Raw genomic sequence first — 18121 nt, forward strand, 5'->3', positions numbered from 1 at the left:
ACCTTCACACAAAACTAATCACCTAAGGATCCAACTTAAAATCCTTGACAATTTCTCTTGATAATTTGAAATGGGTTTTGTTTGTTTCTTAGGAGAGTTACTTTAAGAAGTCAAGGTATAAATTGATGCTATAATTATTTGTGAAGATCTTTCTGGATAATAATAGATCAATAATAATAATATAAGAAGAAATTAATAATAATAAATATGCTAAAACTCCTCCATGATAAATTGAAACCCTGCTTCTCAGATCCATGTTCTATATGAGGAGCCAGTGAGTTTTAGGGCAAGCTATTCCACTGTAGGCTGTGGTTTTGTATATATCATATTGCGGAGAAATCTGCCAGGAGTTCCATGAGGTACTTTGTCACACTCCCAGTCTAGCTCTGGGCAGGAACCAGCCACGGACCACATTAAGTCACGTTGGCTCAGCACAGGCTCAGTGACTCATTGCAAGCCTGTCCCCAGTCATGGCCTCCATTCAGGACTATTGGAGACATGTTACAGACCAAGAGAGGGACCAGATATGATATTGTGAGAGGGTAAACTAGGATGTCTTGGAGGGTACCCTACCTTTTATCTTTAACTTTGATCTTTGGGGTCAGCCAAATGCACATGTAACAGACGGGGCCCTGAAAACAGATGGTACACCAAAAGGGTTTAACTGAAGCAAACTGAATGAAGGAGTTACTTGCAAAAATAACTTGGGTCCCAGGATTAAGGGACCAACGAAGGAAGGTGAGGCACACAGTCCAGCACCAGTGAGAACCCTGACCTCCCTCAGGCTCCACAGTGTTACTGGAGTAAGAGAGAACTGCCCTGCAGAAGAGGGGCCCACCCTCGGGACAGTGCACACAGAGGGAGGCGGCTGCGGACCAGACAGAAGCCCAGTTGCTGAGGAAGTAAATACCTCAACCCCCTACTCCCGCCCTCCCATCTTCTGCCAGTACCTCCCATTAACTGACCAACCAATAGCCAGAGGTCAAGGGCATCCGGGGATGCTGTCCACACATGGTAACAAGGCAGGACACAGAGTGGGGCAGAGAATGAATCTTGGGGCCAAACAGAAAATTAACCATCACATTTTTCCCTCAGAGAAAACAGAAAGAGAATAATGCTATGGCATAGTTTGATTGCCAGAAAGTACAAGTTGCAGAGAATATAGGTGAAGACCAAATCCTCTAAAACCTCAAACTCCATGTTTTGCAGATGCTGACAGATGTTAACCTATAGAACAGTTCATGTCCAGGAATACCTGGTTACTTAAGAAAACATTTGAAATAATCTTTGGAAATATACTATAAGTTAAATTATATAATGTTAGCCTTCTGTTGATCATGATTCTATTGATTATTTTATATGTTAGATATATATATAGATGATAGCTAGAGATATACACATAGAACATATATATAAATATATAGAATGTATTCTATATAGAGAATATATAGGATTATATGTTTTCTATGTGTATATATAGACCATTATATATGTCTGTATATAGATATATATAGATATTTCTATAGATCAAAATATTAATGGCTAGAGATGAGTGATTGGTAACTTCTGCTTCACAAAATTTCCAAGCTAAAATTACTGCATGCTGGTAGGAATGAAAATTGATATGATCTCTCTGGCAGATAGTGGGGCAATATACTATCAAAAGCCTTAAAAATGTGCACGCTAACATTTTTTAAAATTCATAATGGCCAATGTAAATGCTCTTATAGGCTGTTAAGAAAAGTATAAATTGGTACAGTTTCTTTGGATGTCAGTTTGGCAGTACCTACTAAAATTTTCCATGCACATACACTTTGACCTAGTAACTACACTCTTAGGGAATTGAATGTGTGTACAAAATACACGAATAAGAAGAATGCTTAACCTGAAACCATAAAACTCCTAGAAAAGAACATAGGCAGTAAGCTCCTTGACATTGGTCTTGATGATTTTTCGGATTTGGCACCAAATGCAAAGGCAACTTAAGCAAAAATAAACAAGTGGGACTACGTCAAACTAAAAAACTTTTGCACAGCAAATGAAATTAGCAACAAAATGAAAAGGTAACCTAACGAATGGGAGAAAACATTTGTAAATCATATATCCAATGAGGAGGTCATATCCAAAATATATAAAGAACTCATACAACTTAATAAAAACAAAAAAATAAACAATCCAATTAAAATATGGGCAGAGGATCTGAATAGTCAGTTTTCTAAAGAAGACATACAGATGGCCAACAGGTACATGGAAAGATGCTCAACATCATTAATCAGAGAAATGCAAATCATAACCACAATGAAATATCACCTTACATCTGTTAGAACGGCTATTACTAAAAAGACAAGAAATAACAAGTGCTGGAGAGGATGTGGAGAAAAGGGAACACTTGTACACTGTTGGTGAGAATGTAAATTGGTGTGGTCACCACTATGGAAAATAGTATGGAGGTTCCTCAAAAAATTAAAAATAGAGCCACCATATGATCCAGCAATTCCACTTCTGGGTATTTATCAGAATAAAAAAAACCACTAACTCCAAAGGATATATGCACCCCAATGTTCAGCATTATTTACAATAGCCAAGATATGGAAACAACATAAATGTCTATCAACAGATGAATGAATAAAGAAAATGCGGTATATATACACAATGGAATATTCTTCAGCCATAGAAAATAATGAAATCTTGCCATTTGCGACAATATGGATGGACCTCGAGGGTATTATGCCAGGTGAAATAAGTCAGACAGCGAAAGGCAAATACCATATGATCTCCCTTTTATGTGGAATTAAAAAAAAAAAGCAAGCTCATAGATACAGAGACGAGATTGGTGGTTGCCAGAGGCTGGGGGTGGGAGTGGGGGAGGTTAGGCAAAATGGGTGAATGAAAGCAAAAAGTACCAACTTCCAGTTCTAAAATAAATAAGTCCTGGGGATGTGAGACACAGCACAGTGACTCTAGTTAATAATACCGTACTGCAGTTTCAAAGTTGCTAAGAAAGTAGATGTTAAAAGTTCTCATACAAGAAAGCAAAATTCTGTTAACTAGATCTGGTGGCAGATGTTAACTAGACTTATTTGGGTGATCATTTCACATTACAAATATCGAATCGTTATGTTGTACACCTGAAACCAACATGATGTTGTACATTAGTTATACCTCAATTTAGAGAAGAATGCTTACTGTTTCATTGTTTGTAATAGCACTAAATATATGTGTATATACACATATATAAACACATCTGAAACTATTTAAGTATACATCAGTAAGAGAAACTATTTAAGTATACATCAGTAAGAGAACAGTTGAAACAGTAATCTTCTTCAAGGGTCTCCCATTTCACCAGCCATTCACTTGTATACCCTGGAAACTTAGGAGACAACCTGTACCCCTCAGTGTCTAGAAGAGGATGTGGCTGGCACAATAAATATTTTTATGTCTCCTCCTTTACCCAGGATATCCAATCCATTATCAAGAGGTATTGATTTTATTTCCTAAATCTCTCTCGAATCCATCCACTTCTTCTCCACTGCTAGGAGTGGAGTCTATCTATTTATCTCTCACCTGGATTATACAATAGCCTCCTATTTTGGTGTCTCTGCACCTTCTCTGGCCACTTTCTAATCAATTCTCAGCTGCAACCAGGCATCTTTCCAAAATAAAGATCTAATCACCTTACCCCGCCCCCAACCTTCAATGACCTAAATAGGTTAGTTTGCTAGGGCTGCCATAAAATACCACGGGCTGCATGGCTTCAATAATAGAAATTAATTTTCTCACAGTTCTTGAACCTAGAAGTCCAAAAGCAAGGTCGGTTGATTTCTTCCGAGGCCTCTCCCCTTGGCTGTAGGTGGCTACCTTCTCTCTGTCCTCACATGGCCTTTGCCCTGTGGATGTCTGTGTCCTAATCTCCTTACAAGAACACGAGTCATATTAAATTAGGGCCTACCCATGTGACTTCATTTTACCCAAATTACCTCTTTAAAGGCCCTGTCTCCAAATATAGCCACATTCTGAGGCAGTAGGGTTAGAATTTCAACATATGAATTTGGGGGGACACCATTCAGCCTCTAACACCATGGCTCTTAGGATGAAGCCAAAGCTGTGTCCACGGCCGTGCGGGAGGTTTTTGGTTCGCCCCTCCTGGTTCACTCTTTACTTGGCTTCACCCTGTCAGCAGTGTCCCTGGAGGCTGACCTATATGGACCCTGCTCTCTGGCTGCCAGGAGGGTACGGCAAATGGCAGGCACCAGTAGGAGATCTGGAGGGTGGCAGGAGGGTAAAGCTGAGGCGCCTTTCCCCCACCTTCCTCTCTGTCAGGTCACCTCAGGGTGACTGCGTCCCTCTACTGAAAAGCCCCAGCTCCTGTGAGGCAGCCCTCTCCACACAGTGACCAGCTGGGGTCCAGGCAGTGCTCCTTCAAGCTTTGGTTCTTAAGGGTGCCCTGCTAACACCAGGGATAATGGTCACCCCTTCGGGCCTTTACTAAACCCTGTCCACACCTTTGAAAGTGGACATACTGTCCTCGAATTACCCAACTGGATGCGTCACCTGCTTCCTGCCATGCACCTACTATAACTTTGTAAAGTCCTTTACGGTCTGGCCCTTTCAGAACTCTGCACCCTCATCTTACACTCTCCTCCTTCTCTCTGCTGCAGCCACGCTAGCCTCCTTCAATTCTGCAGACAGGCCCACCGATTTGAAGTCTTAACAAGCATACATCCCTGTTGTCTTAAAACTATTTAGAGTTATATAAAAATGTATGTAACATTTCTGTCTTAGGTCAGGTTCCCAGGGAAGCAGATGCTGACAGGAGATCCGTGTGCGTGAGGTTTTGGGGGGATGCCCTGGGATTCAACACCTGTGAGGGGGGAGGGAAGCAGCAGTGGGCAGAAGCAACAGCTGAGCTGTGATGCATCCGAAACAAAGGCCTTACCCGGTCCCATGGGAGCCAGAGCTGGGCTGACCCTCCATAGCTGATTGGGATTGAAGCAAGGAGACTGGGCTCTGGCCTCCACATCCACAATCACTGGAAGTGAGCTGCCCAGGAGAAGGGGAATACCCTTAGGAGAGGGACCTTCCTTCAGCCAAGGGAGGTCCTGGGAAGGGAATCAGTTATGAGCTGTCAGCAGTCAACACCCTCAGAAGTGGGGAAACGAGTTGCTGTGTCCTGAAAGGAGGATCTAGGTGGCAGCCACAACAGCCGTCAAGAAATCCTACTCCTGGGCATCCCTGGTGGTGCAGTGGTTGAGAGTCTGCCTGCCGATGCAGGGGACACGGGTTCGTGCCCCGGTCCGGGAAGATCCCACATGCCGCGGAGCGGCTGGGCCCGTGAGCCATGGCCGCTGAGCCTGCGCGTCCGGAGCCTGTGCTCCGCAATGGGAGAGGCCACAACAGTGAGAGGCCCGCGTACCCCCAAAAAAAAAAAAAAAAAAGAAATCCTACTCCTAACAATTCACTAAAGGGAAATAGAGCTTTCCAGCAACTGTGAAGCTAGCTGGGAAGATCCCAGCCAAGTGCGAACTTGGGATCTCCCTGTCCTCCCAGCCCTTCGACCCTCCCCCAAAGCCCCTCAGTGACATGGTTTGACCCCACCCACAAAAAAAGGAAATACAGATCTAAGCCAAGAGCTAGGTACAAAGGTGCTCATTAAAATATTACTTATAATCGGGAGAACACTGGATGCAATCTAAATAGCCAGTAGCAGGATTAAGTATAGTACACCTGAAGAATATAATATTATGGAGCTATTTTAAAAGCATGTTGCAGAAATGATTAACCACGTGATAATAATTAAATTAAAAGGTAGGTTATAAAACAACTTTGTTGAAATATATATATTTGTGTGTACAAGTATCTGTATAAACGCACTGGGGGAAAAAGACCGGAAGAATTTGTATCAAAATACAAATTGTAGTTATTTCTAGGTGGTAGGATTATAGGTGACTTGTACTTTCTTCTTTGTACCTTTTTCCCCCTACTTTTAGCAATGAACGTATATTGCTTACATAATCAGAAAGAAACAATAAATTTGGGGATTGAAAAAATTATTGTGCTTGTGATGGCAGAGAACACTAATTTCTGACTGGTTTTCCTTGGAATTTTTTGCTTAATTAACATTTGCATGTAAACCCCAAAAGGGAAACAGATCACCACAGCAGTGCTCTACCTGGGTGGGGGGGACGGGCCAAGGGGAAAGGGCTGTGAGGCACCGTCTGCTCAGTTCTCTCCTTCACCACCTGCCCCCAACCCTCACATGCCCTTGTTGGGTCCCTTCACATCCCGCTTGAAAACCATAGACTTCTGTGGCCAGCAGCACAGATTTTTTGACACACCAATGTGGACACGCCATGGCTGCTCTCCAGCCCTGAGCACACTCCTTTATTTTCACAACATGATGTCAGCTTTACTGTATATACAAATGTAAAAACTTATGCCTTTGTTCTTAAACAGCAAATGGAAAAGCCATATTCCATGATCTTGTCAGAGAAGATGACGCCGAACAGTCAGAGAGGTGCTGATGGTGCAGTGGCTGAGAGCAAGGAGCCACAGAACACGGGTTCAAATACCGTCTATTATGGGGTGACTTTGGGCAAGCTACTGAACGTCTTTCTGTTTAGGTTTCCTCATCTGTAAAAAGATGGTGATGCTTGTAGCACTGACCATGTAGAAACATCAAGTATTAAATGAGCAAATATATGTAAAAGCATTTAGGGTAGCAACTGGTACATGCTGTTTGCCATTGTTTTCTGCTCAATCTATATCAAAAAGCTCAATTACAAAAGATAATATTCGTGGAGGATGTTGACCGTATATTCCTCTAAATATTCAGTTTTTTCCTATGAATATTCAATTACAGAGGTGCATATTTGGTGAACACTACTTTGGTGACTGATAAAATTACTTCTGCTGAATTATGCTTTGCTATATCATTTGTTTTGATGAAAATGATAAGAAATAGACATCCATAAGAAAGTTGTCTTTGCTGCCATTGCAGGGATGGTGCCAATGACATTGACCATATTCACCTGGAAGCCTCCCCAAGGACCCACACTAAAAGCTTTCCTCAGAACTCGGTACTTCTGGTTTACTCATGTGTTTTAAATGCAAGGCAATTTAGCTTCTGTTTCTAATCATGGCCCCTTCCTTCCATTGGCTACAGAAGCTACTCAGGACCCTATGACAAGCATTCTCCAATCCTATCCATGAATTCATGGCCTTCTTTTACTGTTATTTATCGTCTACCTCAAATTCTTCATCTATCTGTAACCTGGTGTATAATGCATGTTTCTATAAGCTGACTCAAAAGTTTTTTTAATTGGAATAAGACAGAATAAATAAGTAAATAAGTAATAGTACTGGACTTCCCTGGTAATGCAGTGGTTAAGAATCCGCCTGCCAATGCAGGGGACAAGGGTTCAAGCCCTGGTCCGGGAAGATTCCACATGCCAAGGAGCAACTAAGCCTGTGCACCACAACTACTGAGCCTGCGCTCTAGAACCCGCGAACCACAACTACCGAGCCCGTGTGCCACAACTACTGAAGCCCACACACCTAGAGCCCGTGCTGTGCAACAAGAGAAGCCACCGCAATGAGAAGCCTGCACACCGCAAGGAAGAGTAGCCCCCTGTCGCCGCAACTAGAGAAAGCCCGTGCGCAGCAAATGAAGACCCAATACAGCCAAAAACAAAATGTATACATTTTTAAAAATAAGTAAATACAAAACCAAATGCATACTGATAAACAGTGTTAATGATGAAACTACAAAGGGAAACTCTTGTTTCCTCAATGCATTCACACTCAACTCTCAACAAGCATTGTGTCACTGGTCATATTTCACAAGCCCCGTCAAACAGTTCAAAGTTGTTGCAGCCTCATTTAAAATGAACAGCAACTACCAATTAGACTGTGCTAATCTATCATTAAGAGAACCCTTCTCCAAGTCTTCAGAAAATGCAGTAGGGTGCAAAATGACAACTGAATAACAGAACAGATGAATATGATGAATGCCCGGTATCTCCTCGAGTAATAACAATGAATTTGCATTAATTTTTGAAGGCTCAGCATAGAGTAGTGAGACAAAGTTTTCACGGATGGGAGGGCAAGCTCACAAAAGCTCACAGGAAAAAAAAATTGTGACTCACGGAATGTTTCAAGTTGGATGGAATCTTAATATAAATATTCTTAAACTGGAAAATATCTCCAAAAAGCCCAATCCTCTTAAAGCCCAGAGAGGTTTCCAGGGGCCACGGAGCAAGTTTTCAGAACAAGGACTGGCATCTATATCTGCTTATGATGCTGGCTCAGACGCTGGACCCAGAGGACTCTAGCATGAGTCCGTGTGTCCTTTTCGAGTTGGGTAGAAATCCAAACGATGAACTAGAGGAAAGTGACCTTACCTGTCTCCAAGCACAGCTCTACTGTAAGCACCTCTGATAGTCACAGTGGTTCGAAGCCAGGGACCAGAACCCCGTCTGACTCCCCAGACCCGGCCCGCCAAATGAGCTAAGAAAGCAGAGCTGCCTGAGCCCACCCTCAGGCCCGTGCTTCGCAATCTGGCTGCACTTTAGAATCATCTGGGGGGCTTTTTAAATCTACTGATGACTAAACTCCACCCAGGCCAATTAAATCAGAATCTTCTAGGTAGGCAAAGCTGACAGACATCACCTTTTTAAAAAGCTTCCCAAGTGATTCTAATATGCAGTCAGATTTGAGAACCATTGTTGGAGATAAGCAGGTTTGCCTGTATGATGAAAACCGAGCAGCCACAAGAGACTAGCCTGTTTAGAAATAGCCCTAACTACCTTTTTGTGCTTCCCCCCAAGACCTAATATAGTATCAAAAGTCTGCCCTCCCCTCCCCCACTTACTCTGCTACTAAGGTACTGCTGCTGGCTGTTTTACTCACTCAGTATTAACTTAGCACCTGCTCTCAGGAATCCAGAAGTGAAATATGAAGCACAAAATGAAATGTGCTTCCTGCCTTCAAGGAGCACAGACAGGTCAATGCAGTGTCCACACATCCATAAAAAAGAATGCTGACAACAAGGTCCTACTGTCTAGCACGGGGAACTCTATTCAATACCCTGTGATAAACCATAATGGAAAAGAATATTTAAAAAGAATGTATGTGTATAACTGAGTCACTTTGCTGTACAGCAGAGATGGGCACAGCACTGTAAATCAACTCTACTTCAATAAAATAAAATTTAAAAAATAAAATTAATGTAATGAAAAACAAAAAGAATGCTGGCCAATGTTTATCAAGTACTAGCAACGTACCACTCTTCTAAAACTTTGTGTATTAACTCATTTAATTCTCCCAACAGCCTTACGAGATAGGTACCATTATCCAGTGCCTTTACAGACTCCTGAGCCACAGAGAATTTATGTACATGCCTGTGCTCCTTTCACTAGTCAGAGCTGGGCGGGGAGTCAAACTGAGGCAGCCTGGCTGGCTCTAGCATCCATGCCTTTAACCGCTACACTGAGTTGCATGCATGGGTGCGTTCAAAGCCATGGAGGCATAAAAAGACATTGTGGATTCCGAGAATGGTGGGCAATCCAGTGTGGCTAAAAATGGGACTGAAAAGTTGGGCTGGAACCAGACTATGAAAAGCCTTATGGTCTGTGAATGAGGGTTTCTCTTCTATCTTCTGTGGGCAAAGGGTAGCCAACCAAACTTTTAAAGTTAGGAGCAAAATGATCAGATCCACATTTCAAAGAATAGCCACTGGGTGGAAAGACTAAGGGCAGAGAGGCACAGCTTTGACAGAGGATGCAAGTCAGAGGAAGGCAGGCAGATGGGGAAGAGAGGCAGGATGCCTAGACATTTCTGACTCAGAAGTGACAGGATGCTGTGGCCGATTGGAGATGGGAAGAGAGAGGAAGGAGGCTCCTAGGTTTGTGATGAGACTTGGCAGGTAGGTGCTCTGAAGAGAGAAGCAGTGGGTCTGTGGAGGGAAGGTAATGAGTTCAGTTTTGGACATTGTTAGGTTTCCGCAAACCGTAGCAACCTCCAGTTGCTAAGAGGCATGACAGTTACACCACCTCAAACCCTTTGAGCTCACAGAAAGATTTCTTTGCAATATCATAAATATGAAAACTTCCTAACGTTTCTTAGAAATGCGTTTGGTTTTAAATTTACATGTAATTTGAAGAGAAACTGAGGAGCAAATCATGATGGTGATTGTATTGTTTCAAAAAATGCCATCCTACCAAAGTTAGAAAAAATACTCTCTTTAGACTAAGGAAGGAATCAACAAATATTCACACTAACCCCAGATAAGGTCTATGAGAAACGGAAAACACATACTTTTCAGCTACCTAAATGTTTGAGTTCTATTTTAAGGACAGTGGCATTGGGTATGGGTGTTTAGAATATGTTTAGTTCTAAACAGATTTTTCTCGTCTTAACGTTATGGCAAAGCAACTATCTGCTTTTCTCTAAATTGTCTGCTTTTCTCTATTAAGGCTCAACTTAGCTAAAGAGACACCCATACAATGGCCACTCATTACTCAATTTAGCCATTAATTATATGACTAGTATTTCAGCGTGAATATTTAAAGTATAACCCCCAAATCGAATTTTGAGTATTTTTCTAATAAATTTAAAACAGCTCATATTTGTTTAAAGCCATTTCCAAAGAATAGTTGAAAAAGTAATTATATAATAATTCCTCCTCCATGAGCATTGATGATTACTTTTTAAAAGATATACCCAAGTTTGGGGGACTTCCCTGGTGGTCCTGTGGCTAAGACTCCAGGCTCCCAATGCAGGGGGCCCGGGTTCAATCCACAGTCAGGGAACTAGATCCCGCATGCCGCAACTAAGAGTTCGCACGTCTCAACTAAAGATCCTGCACGCGGCAACAAAGATCCCGAGTGTCAAAACTAAGACCCGGCGCAGCCAAATAAATAAATAAAGTATTTTTTAAAAATAAAAAAATAAAAGATATATGCAAGTTTTTGGTTGCTTTTCTATAAATGTATATTAGACCAAGGGTTGGCGTCAATTGTCTGTTTTCAGATTTCAGAGCTAAGCCCTGCCATCCTCTGCAGGCAGCAACCCTTCCTTGAGAAACAGGCTTTGGCTTGTTATTGGGCTTAAGACTGAATGCTTGACCGCGGATTGCCATGCAACCTGAGCTGCCCATCATGACCTGGGTATGGTCTAACCACCAACCCATAAAGTTGGATGTGCACATCAGCACTCCACTGTCAAATGAAGGTGGCATGAATGACACTGGGCTTGAGCAGGCCCTAAAAATACATACGCGTAAGTTATAGGAGGAAGTGGCCCAAATGCCCATGGGCCATATTCCTGCTACATTACCATCTCTTTCCCAGCCTGTACCTATGTCTTCACGGGGAGTTCCGTATGACCAGTTGACTGAGGAAGAGAAAACTTGGACCTGGTTTACAGAAGCTGCTGCACAATATGCAGGCCACACCCCAAAGTGGACAGCTACAGCTACACAACGCCATTCTGGGACATCCCTGAAGGACAGTGATAAAGGGAAACGCTCCTAGTGGGCAAAATTACAAGCAGTGGTCGGAAGGAGAAATGGCCAGAGATTAAGTCTATACCAGCTCATGGTCTGTGGCCAACAGTTTGGCTGAATGGACATAAGAATATGATTAGAAAATCGGTGACAAGGCAGGATGAGGAAGAGGTATGTGGAGAGACGTCTTTGAACAGGAAAAGAATGTGAAGATATTTTTGTCCCATGTCAATGTTCACTAAAAGGTAACCTCAGCAGAGGGGGATTCTAATAATCAAGTGGATAAGATGGCCTGTTCTGTGGATACCAGTCAGCTTCCTTCCCTGCCCATCCCTGTCATCATCCAATGGGCTCATGAACAAAGTGGCCACGGTGGCAGGGATGGAGATTATGCATGGTCCCAGGAGATTATGCATGGTCCCAGTAACATCGGCTTGTATTAAGGCTGTTCTGGCTACAGCCACTGCTGAGGGCTCAGTCTGCTGCATCAGAGACCACAGAGACCAATACCGAGTTCCCTATACGGCTCCATTGCTTGAGGTGATCGGCCAGATGGAACGTTGATTACATGGGGCCACATCATAGAAGGGGCAGCATTTTATTCTTAAAGGAGTAAACACTTATTCTGAATATGGATTTGCCTTCCCTGCATGCGATGCTTCTACCAAAACTACCATCCGTGGATTTACAGAGCACCCTATCAACCACCATGGTGATTCACACAACATTGCTTCTGATCAAGGAACTTCTTATTCCCAAATTCCAGCCTTTTGGCTAGAGCTAGGAGTCCAGGACTACACTGGAAGAGTCAAAGAACTCAGGACTACTAAAGGAGCAGATGGAAATGACAATCTCAGAAAACCAAAGTGACTTGTGGCCCTCCGTGCAGATATGAATACATTGCCAGTGACTACACAGACTGAGGGACCTAGCACGTGCTGTTCCCTCCACCAGGAATTCTGCAGATCCTCCATAACATAGCTCAAATGTCAAAGACCATCCATAATCACTCAACCATAGCCCATGCTTCTTGCTACCCTGGCCTGTTTCCCTCACAGTACTTGCCAGTATACTGCCTATTTGTCATATACATACTCTTTTCCTCAGCTATAGTAAAAGGCCTTGTCCAGCAAGTTCAGCATTCAATCGAATCTTCAGTAACCTGACACGTAGCTGGCATTCAATAGTTGCTGAGTAAGTAGGGATGCCCACTTGAAGGCCTAAAGATGTCAAATTTCAGATGGATTCTTTAGCCAAGACATGCTGCTCGCTGCCAACGCAAAATAGCTTAACTGTAATGTTCTGTTTACTAGGAAAATACTGAGGTATATACATCCCTAATGATTTAAGTAGACTCACACAACCATGATAACCCACAAAGTATTCCTTGCATTGGAAAAACATTCAATGGATTGCTTTCAGCCATCTTTTTATTTACAGTTTGTGTTTAATGCAAATCAATTCCATAACAAGAGAAGTTACTATGAATCAAAGCATAAATACACAAACACAATATACAATCCAAAATAGATGTACAGCATTCAGGCATGAAACAAAAGAGAATGTTCATTCACACACACAGTAGCTTGAGATCTGTTGGATATGGTTGTTCCAGTGTAGATTTCTAAAGATGGAAAAAAAAATGACTGGTTATCAAGACTACTGTGGCCATATTAGATTTCGGAACATCTAAGCATCAGTGTGTGACCATGCGAACAAAAGACTTTAGGGAGTGTCTATTTTTAAAAAGGTTTCTGTGCATCAAGGCAGTTGTGAAAAGATTTACTTTCCAAAATCAAGCCCATTTTAGGCTTAGGACCAGGTTCTAACTATCTAAAAATATTGAATGATAACATAAAGTGTTCCAAATGTGGCTATTCTGATTCAGTTTAAAAAGAAGTATTTACAGAAAAGAGTACAAAAGTTTTTCTGAATTTAATGTAAGCAAGCTTCCAGTCTTCCCTTGCCAAATATATTTGATTTATAGTTTAGCTCCTTCACATTGCCTTTTTAATTTCAAGATTTGTCAATCTTCCCTTCAAAGCAGATCATTTTTTAAACTGTAAAAAGTATCCAACATATGCAGAAATAAAAAGCATTTTGAATTAGTTGAGATCAATGTAATTCTACTCTTTGTTATCTGTTTAGCTAAATGAATCTACTGCTCTTTTTGAATAAGAATAGTCGATAAATATATAAGCAAAATGTACTCATTATGCTTGGATTTGGGGTAGATTCCAATCCATCATTGCCCTGGTACATATCAATGACTATATAAAAATTCAAATGCAATGTCAAACCCAAACCCCAAGGGAAAGAAAGAGTTCAGTTCCCAAGAGAACAGCGATAGCTTAACATAAAATTTTCTCTAGAGTACATCAGCATTAAATTAGTACTGCTGAAACAACACATTGAGGATTTACAGTAACACCTGGAAGTTCCTTCTAATGTACATATAAATAGAATCACAGAAGCTTTGTTTTACCTCATTGTTTTATGGCCTTATAAATTTAATGAACAAATGAAAACTGAATCTCTGTTCCACATCCCATTCTTTATCTCTAGGTAAGATAAAATCTATTCTCACTTTCAAGGTAGAGTTTTATGTGTCCATACTTCTTAAGCCACATTTAAGGAAATCATCTCTTAACTAATTTTGGATGTTGTCTCTTCATCTTGTACAGGAAACTCCAGCAGATTTAATATTGGCATTCGTCATCTAGTCAAACCCTTCACATGCTCTTCAAACCAATCAAATTTGGGATCCTCAACAGTTTCTGTCAATAAAATAAGGTGTGGAACTAGCAGATTCATTCAATGAAGACCTGTTCTTTTTTCCCTTGTCACACTGGATGTCTGGATGCCATCTGAATTGGGTTTAGAGGATGGGAAGTACAGATGTTTCTTGGCCTGAGTCTCTTAACAGTAGAGATGTAGAAGGGAGAGCGAGATCACCAAGAGACCGGCTGTTGACTGCAGAGTACCGGCACTTGCCTTGGTGGTGGCATTCGCTGGATTGGGGGCAGCTGAGGTATGCTGGGAGGAATTACTTGGAGGCGTTACAACAGCTGTTTGATTTGAATAAATCTAAAATATATAAGAAGTTACACTGATCAATTTCCAACATCACGGTTGTCTCCACATACACTTAATATGCAATTAAGATGATATATTCTCAGATTGCTCTGTTCCCATTATTCCCTTACACACATCATTTAATTCTGAATTTTTGCTTAGTCCCACCAAGATCTTTTAGTTTCAAAACCCACTACCTAGAGATACCTAATGACTGCAAGTAGCAACAACCACCAAAAACAAGCAAACAAAAATGTTCAATAACTACATAACTACCAAGAGTATGACTTTACCCTTAAAAAGTAATAAGTAACCAAGTTAACTAATCCAGTTTCTGATTATATTAACTGGCATTGCAAAAAAGGTTTCCTCTATTTTCCCAAGAAGGGGAGATTTTAAAGTTGCACAAATAATTTGGATTTTAAAATATGGTAATTTGAGACATGTTATGGGAATTGAGTCGTCTATCCTGGATTTGCTGGGTAACTTTCACATACCCATTTAATACAGCCTTGCGTTTAACTTAAGGGGCCCTGCATATCTTATCTGCTCCCTTGAAATCTTGAAAATTATATATAACCCATCTCAAAAATGGCCACGATATTCATTTTAAGTTGAAAAGTATAATATAATGAACCCCTGCCTTAAGGCAAAATGATTTCACCCAAAGCATCGTGAAGTCGGAATGACTTCACAACAGATGAGAGGGTTTGGTGTTGTTTTCACCAGCTGCAGCCTTCCTGCCTGGTCACTAAGCTCACCACTGTGGCCAAGGACCAAGGTCCCCCCCAGTGTCCCAGCGCCTGAGTGGCATTATTCACCACACTATTTTTCAAGTCACTAAATGCACAGTCCAGCGGGGCACGTGGTAATCTCTCCTTTGTCACGGAACAAAGGCAGTTGGGGGATTTCAGCTCTCACTGCAAGAGAGGGTTTACAACGGCTTCTGATTACAGGCGGGACCAGGACGTGGCACCAAGCAGGTCTGGCCACATGTACGTTTGGCTGCCTTATCAATCCAAAGATAAAACCATTCTGTCTTTTGTTGTAAACCCATAAGGTAAACCCAGCTCCTTTTGTTATAAAACCCATAAGGACATTAAGCAAGCATTGACTAAAACATTGGTAAATCCTATCTAAAATAGACTAATTTTTAAAATCTCGATCAAGTCAAATATATTTATTGGAAACCTACCCAATAGCTTGTGCTTCCAGGAAAAAGCACTTCCACTAAAAGGAAAGCATTAATATGGTACATAATTTAAAACAGGGCTCGCTGTTTGGGGGCAAGACCTGTTTTGGGATCCCTGAAGGCAATCTGTTCTTATTCAACAAAGCTTTGGTGCATCAGGTGACTTTTTTACTAGAGCCCAGGGCAGCAATAGGAGAATCAAAGGGTCCTCCACAACAACGAAAAAAACTGTTAATATATTAAACTGACACGAAACAAAATTTTCCCTACCAAACTACCAAAGATTTATTTGCATAACTATTAATAAAAACCCTCAAATTTGGAGGTGGGGTGGAGGATCTGGTTGGAAAGGTGATGGAGTGGGCGGGGGAGAGCAGCGTTTCTGGTGGCCGTGCCTGCCCCTCCCCCACCGAGGAATGGTGAAAGGCTCGCGAGCGCAGCCGACCCGCAAGACAACAATAGGGTACAGTTACGCAGCCCGCGGAGCGGAAGACGAGGAGCGCTCCGCTCTCAGGCTGCGCTCCCAGGTGAGCCCGGCGGCTGGGTGTCTGGGGACCTGGCGCACCCAACTTTTCGGACGAAATGCTTAGCAGACACTCAGAAAGCCCCAATGGAAGGCGATGGCGAGCCACCCGCTCGGGCACCTCTACCTACCCTCCAAGCCCAAGCTGCTGGAGACAAGTGCCCCTTCTCTCTCTCCCAGCGCCCCCCCACCACTTGGATCTCCCAGGCTCAGCCCCTGGCCTCCCTCGCGGCCGCCGCGCACCCACCCGGCCGGACACCGCAAGCGAGGTCGGTTCCCGGGACAGAGGATCTGGAGAGGAGGCATTGGGGACAGGGACAAAGCCTTGCGGGGACTCGGGACAGAAATGTCCCACCCACCGCCTGCCCAGAGCTAGTCAATCTGGCTAACACGGGGTTCCGTGGTGACAAGAGATGGACCTGTAAAGTCGTCCTCGGGAGAGCACAGGGTCAGGAGAGGGTCCCCGCCCAGGCCTCAGCCCCGAAACACGCGGGACTGAGGTGGGTTGATAGGGCCAGGTAGCCGCGGCTTCCTCGGGATCCACGAACCAGCTCTGAGCGGAGAACGGACGAGAGCAGCGCCCCCGAAGGGTATCGTCCCCTCTCTTTGTGTGGTGCGCTGGGGACGCGAAGACACTCGTAGAGGGAAGCGGGGTGTTCATGGGATCCAGGGACGACCTCCCCAAAGGGCCTGAGGTCTCCAGGCGCTCCAGAGGTGGGGAGCGCACCTTCTCTTCCCCGCTAGCACCTCGGACTTCTGGGTGAAAGCAGGCGGTGGGCGTCAGGCTGCCTGGGAAGGGCTGCGCGGCACCCGAGGTGGGGCGGAGTCCTCCCAGCCCACGCGCGGAGGTGCTTTGTTTCCGGGGCCGCGGAGGGTGGAGGCAGCCGCCACGGAGTGGAAAGTGGGCTCCACATTGCCGTCCCACCAGGTCTGATTCTACTAGATTCTCTCTCCGAGTCCGGGCCCGTGGCCCGAGGTGGGGGGCACAAGCCAGTCCCCAGGGGGCGGCCCCACCCCCCCTAGGGCGCGGAGCCCAAGCCCCAGCGTGCGCCAGGACCTCACCTGCGTAGGTAAGAGCAGTGCCAGAAGCAGCAGCCCCAGTCCAAGCCTGGCCACCATCGCTTTGCCCATGTCCGCTCCGTCGGTGCGCAGCGCGTCTCACTGGATGCGAGGTACGTGAAGGACCGGGGTTCCGGGCGGGCGCAGGCAAGGTGGGGAGGGCGGCTGGCGGGCGGGACCTTATATACCGGGACAGCCACAATAGCCGTGACGTGGCGCCGCCCGCCCACCCGCGCTCCCCTCCTCCGCCGCCGCCCACCGCGCGCGCCCGCTGGCCGCCTCCCCGCCTCTCCGCATCCCGGCCCTCGCCTGGCTCCCAGCGCCCTCTCCCTCCGCCGGCCCCGGAGACCTCCGGGCGGCAGGTGGGCGGCCGGCGCTGCTGGCTCCCGGAGGGATGCTTTGTCTTTCCCCGGGCAGGCAGCGTGCAGGCTGGCACAGGCGCCCGGCACCTCCCACACACGACCCGGGGCGAACTAGCGAGCCACACACGCCGTTCCCGGGGCCGAGCCCAAGTTTCCTTTGTTTCCCCGGACCTGCCATCTTACCCCCCAAAAGAAAAGTATGAGCCTCCCGCGCGGCGGCCAGCCTCCAGTCCCGGCTGTGACTACGGCGCGGACCCCGGGGCTCCCTCGGCTAGGGTTTTCTCCGATTTCCGCCCCAGAGGAAGGGGAACCGTGCGGGGTTTGTGGGTGTCCCGGACCTGGCGACGGGAAAAGGGCGCCGGCACGCGCGTGCCCTTCCCAGGCTGGTCGGCCGGGCTGGCAGG

The 18121-nt window shown here is 44.6% G+C and overlaps 1 protein-coding gene across 1 annotated transcript; it reads right to left on the minus strand.

Annotated features, from left to right (window-relative positions):
* Positions 1-12930: 12930 nt before the first annotated feature.
* Positions 12931-17801, minus strand: CD24 (CD24 molecule). The gene is made up of 2 exons (XM_079939592.1): positions 17359-17801; positions 12931-14593 (listed from the first exon to the last, which is right to left on the minus strand). Exons 1-2 carry the CDS (start codon positions 17425-17427, stop codon positions 14426-14428), a joined length of 237 nt encoding a protein of 78 aa, XP_079795718.1. The 5' UTR covers positions 17428-17801; the 3' UTR covers positions 12931-14425.
* Positions 17802-18121: the final 320 nt, after the last annotated feature.

Source organism: Stenella coeruleoalba, assembly GCF_951394435.1.
Source record: "Stenella coeruleoalba genome assembly, chromosome: 12".
Classification (NCBI taxonomy): domain Eukaryota; kingdom Metazoa; phylum Chordata; class Mammalia; order Artiodactyla; family Delphinidae; genus Stenella; species Stenella coeruleoalba.

Excerpts from the sequence above, each read along its gene's own strand:
- CD24 (XM_079939592.1), bottom strand. The coding sequence starts at position 17,427 with ATGGGCAAAGCGATGGTGGCCAGGCTTGGACTGGGGCTGCTGCTTCTG. Across the intron at positions 14,594-17,358 it reads CACTGCTCTTACCTACGCAG|ATTTATTCAAATCAAACAGC; the intron begins GTGAGGTCCTGG and ends TATATATTTTAG.